Below are 8,452 nucleotides of genomic sequence, written 5' to 3'. Positions count from 1 at the left end.
ACAAAAATAATAGTATATTTAATGACAACAAAAATACACAAGAGGACCACATTAATACACAAAATAATAACACAAATATGACATAAGAAGTACACACATTCAACCAACATTTGCACATGATAACAACACAAATTTTGAAAGTGACAATAAAGCCACAACACAAATACACAACAATGACACCTATCCCGTGTTAATGCTCAGATTGCATGGTTATTATTCTAAATGCTGATGTGAACGTTGATAATGTGGCCCTCGGATCAGACAATCACATATTTGTGGCCCTGCTGTGATAAAAAATCAGTTGATTGTGTGTTCATAGCTCATCTTTAATATTTACAGACTATATTTCCCTGTTTGAATTTTCCTTCCCGTTTCGTGCCTCAGTGAGTTCATCAGAGGGTTTGTCAGCAGAGTTAGATTCTCACCCAAAAATAGGTGGCGTAGCATCTCTGACAGGAAATAACCCTGATAAAAGTCACTGCTGTTCTCTTCAGTTGAACACGATGAGGGCGAAGATGGCTTTTGTCTCCTCCGTCTTTTTCTTTCTGCTCTGCTGCTCCTTTCTCTCTCCAACAGGTAATACCCACACCTCATTCCTTCACACGGTTCACAAGGTTAAGCTAAGGCGTCATTGATACTAAGCGTTTTTGGAGTCATTTTGTGTATTTTTTTGTTGTCGATTTGTGTGTTTTTGGAGTCATTCTGTTTATTGTTGTTGTCATTTTGTGTTTTTAGAATCATTTATGTGAATTTTTTCAATTATGTATGCAAACCTGTAGGAATCGACAACAGAAATTTCCCAAAAAACATGACAAGGCGACTAAAAATACACAATTACAGAGAAACAGAAATATACAAATGACTCAAAAAAGATACACAATTACAGACAAATACACACAAGTTGTTTTCATCCATGTAAACCAGAGATGGGCAGATTTTATCAAAGCGGGGGGCCAGAAACATGTGGCTGCATTATGAACAATTACGTTAGCATTTAGAATCTAACCAACCTGAACATTATTATTAGCATTTTTGTAGATTTTTGTTGTTGTTTTAAATGTTTTTGTTGTGAATTTGTTTGTTTTTAATGTCCTTTTGTGTGTATTTTTCCTCTGGGGATCAATAAAAGTGTATTCTATTCTATTTTATTCTATTCCATTTGATGTTCTTGGTGTGTTTTTTTTACACCATGTATTAATATTTTTTCTCTCATTTTGTCTGTTTTCATTGTTGTTTGTTTGTTTTCGGTATTTACTATTTTTATTATCTCATTCATGTGTGCTTTTCTTATAATTTGGGGTATTTGTTTTCATACCTTTTTAGTATAATTTAGTATTCTGTGCATTTTTATTCTCTTTTTGGATGTTTTCAGAGTCAATAGTTTGTGTGTCTTTGGTATCATTTTGATTTTTTGAATTTGACTTTGTGTGTTTTCGTTGAACTGCAACAAAGTGCTAAACCTTTGACAAAAATGAAAGGTACGGAATAGTTTTTTACTTGATTTTTATTTTTCTTTCTTCTTTGACCGTATTCTTTGATACCCCCCCCCCCCCACAGACATAGATTGCACCATAGCAAAAACCGTTGGTGCGAAAGCAAATTAAGAAGTGCTGTGGTGGTGACTTTGTCCTTGTGACAAACAGGAAACTGCTGTGTATGTGATTTCAGCCACTGAAACACCAAAATGATGATCACAGCTAAAGAGCGCTAAGATACTGAAATATTTATTTATTTATTTTTTTTTTTTGGAATGAATAAAGAATAAATATCGTCATGATTTAGTTTTTGTTTTGTTTTTTTTGTCGTAAACAGAGTTTATCTACGAGGTGCCAGAAAAATCCATGTTTTTGTGAAGGAAAAAGCAAAAAAATTCAAACAAAATCCTGAATGTTAAGCAACTAATCATCTCGAAATTTGACAGAATTCTGTGACAATAATTAGTGAGAATGTTGCAAGTTTGTTTTTTTTGGGAGGGATTTATCTTGGCATTTACATCTGTTGGCGATTTATGCAGACCGGAAATGATAAAAACCACAGAAATAAATATATTCTGCACTAAATCAATGTTTTTCAACCATGGGCTCCGGACCCCATGTGGGGTCGCTTGAAATTTTTGAAAAATGAAAATGTTTAATTATTATTCTTTTAAGAAAAAATTGAAACTGTATTTTTATTCTTTTGCTTTGTGAAATATAAATCTAGTTCAACTAAAATGCAGTAATGTGGCTCAGTCTATATTTCTTAATTTGAATTATTCTTCCCCCAGAAAACCTCAAAAGGGGGACACTTTTTAACCCCTTTTTACCTATTTCCATTTTGCAACTTCCTTTGTCCCATTTTTACCCCTTTTCAAAACGTTCCGACACCTTTTTCAGACTTTAGCTACAAATTGCCAATAAATATCCATTTTTTTCCCTAAGTTTGCACGTTTGTTTTTAGTTTAAAATGATAATAATCTTTTCGACAATTTTCTTTCAATTTTGTCCTTTCTTTAATTTTTTTTTTGGCCACCATTCATCCAAATAAGCCAGCTTTTGCCCAATAAATAGCACTTGCTTAATTTTTTCTCTACATTTTGCCTCTTTTTGCCCTTTTTTGTGATTGTTTTCCACATTTTTTGGCCACTCTTGACTGCGTTTGGCCCCTTTTAGTCGCTTTACACTCTTTTATTGCCACTTTTGAACCATTTTGGCCACCTTGCCATGTCTGCCTCCACTCAGGTTTAACCCATCTGTTGCCATGGCAACACGTAAACACTTTCTATGGTCATAATAAAATGTTGGGTCATTAAATGTGACCGTTTGTGTACATCAGTGGCAGTATTTGTTTAATCCGTGTCATTTTTTTTTTTTTTTTTTGTGCTCTTCAGATTCAGAGGAGAGCTGTGATTATTACGCTGCGGTGGGAGCAAACTGGCATGTGCCTTTAGACTATGAACTCATCGCGTCGGACAATTTAAAATGGACACACAAACAGGAAATAGTCTTTAATCGAATTGGCAACAGCTTTTTGATTAAAAAAAAGGATGTAGACGAGAGAGGGTTCCTGAAGCTGACTAATCTGAGCTTTAAGGACTCAGGGGAATACACCCCAACGGTATTCCGTAACGGGCAGTCAGTGGGGGCTCTGACGAGTCGGAAGCTCTGTGTGTTGGGTAGGTATATATCTATCCATTACTTTTGTCTGATGAATATGTGTAACCATCTCGTCTTTGCTCAGCACCAGTGCAGAAACCGACTCTCAACATGACCTGCGAGGAGCGAGAACCAGGAAACCATGTCGTCAAATTCTCCTGTTTGATTAAAGAGGTGTGTATTCATATTACCATAAAGAGCCAAATGTTATGATCACGTTACATTTGGTTTACTGTGACCAGTTCTCGGTGGACACGCTCTAATTTAAAGCGTAACTAAACCCCTGCTTTCTCCTGACCTGCCACTAGGAGGGAAACTCCAAAAAAAAAAAAAGCCTTGATTATGGGCGGGGCTTCTGGAGCAGTTAAGACACGCCCAGTTTATTCTATTAAATCTCCAATGAACAATCTATGCTATGCTATGCTAACTAGCTACTCATTGCTCACGCTATCTCGCTATTCACTCTACTCTCAACCCAATCGATTGTAGAGCCCACAGGTGCTAGTTTTTATAAAAAGGGGCGGGGCTTGTTTGTCACGCAAGATGGTCCCAAAACATCACATGATCTTGTTTTCAGCCAATAGCAAAAATTAATTGTAGTAGCCTGGTTTCAACCCATAGAGGGCAGTCACTGTGATATTTTACACCTAAATATGATAAACGACTTCATTCACTTTTTTTTTTAGGTCATTAACTAACTTAATCAACTAAAACTCTTTACTTTATTGAAATTGTACAAATAAATAATAGGAAATACCTTTGTTAATAAATTAGCTTATTTTTTCTGAGTTTTTTCATTTCTATTAAATTGTTTGGACACATATTTATGTGAGGAAAATACTATATATGTCTTAAAACATTTTTTATGTGTTGTAAAAACTACATTGAAATCAGCTTCTTTAAAAATGTAACTATAATAGCCAAAACAGAGCTACCAATGCTATTAAAGTGACCAACCAAGGCATTTGTTTTCAGGGATTTTCCTCACCTTTCTTTCATTTTTCTACTCTTTAATTATTCGAACTGCAGTCGATAAAGGACAAGAGCGTCAGTGTTTCATGGTACAAGAATACCGAGGTGTTGCCTGACGCCAGGGCCATGGTTCTGGTGAAACAAGCAGAAAGTGTGGAAAAAGACTCTTTCACCTGCAACGTTTCCAATCGCATCAGCTTTGCTGTCAGCGCGCCGGTCACGCAAACCTGCTACGAGTCAAGTGAGTGACACACACGTCACGCTCACGTCATGTTTCACCTTTTTTTTAACCGTACGTGTATTAAAACATCTCTGCTTTCATTGTCTGTGTTTTAAGTGTTCCCAGATACAATCTTTGGAATCAGTATCTGGGTGTTCGTTGCAGGTGGAGGAGGTTTGTCCAATCAAGGCTCTTTAAACACATTTAGATTTTGTGCTTTAAAAAACATTGACACGTGTTTATTCCTGTTTTTCTATCAGGGATTGTTCTGGTGTTGATCGTCATCGTTATCGTCTGCTCCATCAAGGCTAGACGCTCGAGGCACAGGAAAATAAAGGGTTAGATTTTCTATTTTCTATTTTCTTTTGGGGGAAAAAGCCCCGACAACTAATGGTCACTGTGTTTGTTTTCCTTTTGCTTATTAATGTCTCAATTTTCTAGAAATACTAAATACCAGAAACATGGAACAAGAAGTGTTCACTGGGGAATATCAAATATCATCCGACATGGCAGTCGCTCTGTAAATAGCCAGGGAAGGCAATCAAGAGATAAGGCACACCTGAGTGGAAACAGAAGGAGTTTAGTCACTCCCTCAGCTCTCGTACTAACAGGATAGTCGGGGCCATGCTCCATTTGTTTGTTGTTTTGTGTGTTTTAGGAGTCATTTTGTGTATTTTTGTTGTCATTTTGTCTATTGTCCTTGTAATTTTTATTTTTATTTTTTATCCTCATAAAGTCAATTACATTACATTATCATCTCTTATGATAACAGGTATTAAATCAGCTTTAAAATACACTAAAAACAAATATCTTTCATCTCATTTATTTCATATCGTTAGGCTTCCTAATCAATGAAAATGTAGGTTTTAATATTTTTGGTGGGTCAATATACCACAACCTTGTCCTTTGTGAGACAATTAACATTTATCTTCTACAGAGGAGGCGGAGCTTCGTTTGCAGTGGGCCAACACAGCGCAGCAGCAGCAGCAGCAGCGCCAATGTGCTCATCCACATAATCCTCATAATGGTCATCATGAACACCAACATCAGCATCATCATCACCGGAAGCAGCAGAAGCAGCAGAAGCAGCAGCAGCCAGGGGGTCACACTGGACCACGAAAACATCGCTCCAAACCTCGGCCCCGAGCCCCCGAATCCTCCAGCAGCCATCCTCCCTCACACCCCCAAAGGGCCCCCCAGGTCCAAACACACACCTCTCTTCATCTTCACCCTCTTCATTGCAATTATGACGCAATTATACATTTTTCAAATCTGTTGCTGTTGTAATCATAATTGAATTGTAAATGAGTTCAGAAAATTGACTTTGTAATTGTAATTGGCATGGAAATTCTCTAAAAACTGTCAATTATAATTTAAATAAAAACTCAAAACTTAAGGAACCATGTTACAGTTCTATGTCTTACACAAGAGGAAGGTTATGTTTCATGGGCCTGTTTATTAAAGGCTCAGTCATGATGATTAATTGAATTTGAACTGAAGTAATTGAGAACGTAATTGTAATTGGCTTTCAGAGGAAAAATAATCATTTTAATTTTAATTGCAATTGGGAAAGAATGCTTTCCTGTCATTGTGATCACGATTACATTTTAATTTAACATGGATAATTGAGGTTGTAATTGTAATTGAGAAATGTAATTGATCCCAACCGTGGCCGGGTCTATCACGTTGTGATATTTCTTTCTCTTCAGGCTCAGTCGGGTCAGAACACGGACAGCGAGCAGCCTCCTCCTCTTCCTAACCCCAGGACCAAAGGCCTAAAAACTCAGCGAGTGTGAGAGATATTCATCAGACTTGCTCTTATTGTGAAATTCTACCTTTAATTTTGTACCATTGAGCTGTTTAATGTGCCTTTACTGACCATTGTGTGTAACTGATGCTGTATTATGGTTTATAACGTAATTTGACACCAGGCTCATTTCAATATCCAACAGACAAAAAAAAAAAAAAAAAAATACACAAATCAACTGCAAAAACTGCACACAAGGACAATATAAAAATAACTGAGAAATATATAAAATGACAACAAAACTATACAGAATGACAAATAATATACAAAATGTCTCCCAAAACATCCACGATGACTCCAAAATCAACAGAAAAATATACAAAATGGCTAAATAATGTGTAGAAATAACTCCAAAAATGCAAAATGACAACAAAATCACACAAGATGAGGGTGAAAAACACAAAAGGACAACATGAAAACACACAATTTCTCAAAGTATACACAGGATGACTATAAAGCTGCACAAAAATACACAAAATGTCTCCAAAACTGCACGAGTTGACTAAAAAAATGTATAAAATGACTCCAAGAATAAAAAATGAGAATAAAAACACAAGATGAAGGTGAAATACACAGAAGGACAACAAGAAAATCACACAATTTCTCAAAATATACACAGGGTGAATATAAAACTGCACAAAAATAACAGAAAAATATATAAAACCACCAAAAAAAAATGAACAAATCACAAAATGTCTCCATAAATGCAAGAGTTAGCTAAAAAAAAATGACAGAAAAATGTATAAAATGACTCCAAGAATAAAAAATGAGAATAAAAACACACAAGATGAAAGTGAAATACACAAAAGGACAACAAGAAAATCACACAATTTCTCAAAATATACACAGGACAAATAAAAAACTGCACAAAAATAACAGAAAAAGATATAAAAATGAAAAAAAAAATACACAAAATGTCTCCAAAAACGAGTTTTAAGCAATAAATATTCTCATAAAAAATGAGAATAAAAACACACACACAAGATGAAGGTGAGATACACAAAAGGACAACAAAACCACACACAATTTCTCGAAATACGGTCCACGCAAGACAACTACAAAAGTGCACAAAAATAACCAATGAATAATACAAAACAGCAAAATAAAGTACACAAAAAAATGACTCCAAAAGCTAATCTGTCAACAGAAATACACAAAATGACTAGAAAAGAACAACAGAAAATAAGCCACAAACTCTTTGTTCTTTCCTGTGGTAATACCCAGATCGGTCATAAATACTGACATGAAAGTGATGACATTTGCTTATCTCTGATATGAATATACTTAATAATAAAGCAGAACAAGTCATTTATTATTAATTCTATAAGCAATGAAACATGACACGCTGAGGAAACGGTTTCTGATTGAGTTGTTTGAAGCCTTGACGAGTGTTTTTCCAGTGAAAATGTGTCACTTCTCATCTTTGCAGCTCGACTGCACAGCACAATGCATCGCTAGTGTATCCTGTGCCTCTAAACTGTGCTTGTGGTTACCTGCACTCTGTGCGTGTTTGCAGGGGAGCATATTAGTGTTTGCAGTCATATGCCAAAGGACAGATGAAATTAGCTTTGTTGGTTTTTTTTTTTTTTACTGTAAAACACTGCAGTTCTGACTTTGTCATCAAAGATGTAAAATACTTATTTTTTATAATTATATGCTTTGGAATATATACTGTATATCATGTGCAAATATTTCTAAATAACTATTATCACAAAATTATTTATTTTTTTGGTAATAATAATTTGTAACAAAGCAATTATATAAGAGACAACCTTTTTTATATATGAATGACAGGAAAAAAATAATAATAAATTAAATAGACTGCATTATTCCATGCGCAAACTCAAAAAAAGTGCAATAAGAAAAATAAACCAAACTATGAAATTTACCAATAACTAAACTTTTTTTGTCAGATTGAGAAGAAATAATAATATTAAAGCAAATGTTGTTATATGAGTTTTAAAAAAATGTTGACAAAAATGTACAATTTAAAAACAAACAAATAAAAAAAAGACACAAGTCACACAAAATCACTTTAGAAAAACCACACGGAATGATTTTAAAAAAAAAAAAATACACAAAACAACTGCACAAAACTCAGGTAATAACAACAAAAATAAACAAGATTACTTAAAAAATGATGGGAGCAAAAAGGACTCCAAAATTACAATGATGACAAAAATACACAAATCATGACAAAAAATAAATAAATGAAAAAAACACAAAACCCCAACAAAAATATACAAAATGACAACAAAAACACACAGAAACACTTGTTTCTTGTATTAAAGCTCAGATTGGTCATTATTCTAAACGCTG

The 8,452-nt window shown here is 34.6% G+C and overlaps 1 protein-coding gene across 1 annotated transcript; it reads left to right on the top strand.

Annotated features, from left to right (window-relative positions):
- Positions 1 to 402: 402 nt before the first annotated feature.
- Positions 403 to 7,048, top strand: LOC114476437 (T-cell surface antigen CD2-like). The gene is made up of 8 exons (XM_028467940.1): positions 403 to 576; positions 2,870 to 3,154; positions 3,220 to 3,308; positions 4,155 to 4,347; positions 4,444 to 4,500; positions 4,587 to 4,664; positions 5,264 to 5,526; positions 6,036 to 7,048. The coding sequence occupies exons 1-8, from the start codon at positions 504 to 506 to the stop codon at positions 6,120 to 6,122; spliced, it is 1,125 nt and encodes a 374-aa protein (XP_028323741.1). The 5' UTR covers positions 403 to 503; the 3' UTR covers positions 6,123 to 7,048.
- The last annotated feature ends 1,404 nt before the right edge of the window (positions 7,049 to 8,452 follow it).

This window comes from Gouania willdenowi, chromosome 2 (genome assembly GCF_900634775.1).
Source record: "Gouania willdenowi chromosome 2, fGouWil2.1, whole genome shotgun sequence".
In the NCBI taxonomy this organism is placed as follows: Eukaryota; Metazoa; Chordata; class Actinopteri; order Blenniiformes; family Gobiesocidae; genus Gouania; species Gouania willdenowi.
Note: the sequence above shows the minus strand (reverse complement) of the source record. Positions and strands in the feature narration are given on the sequence as shown.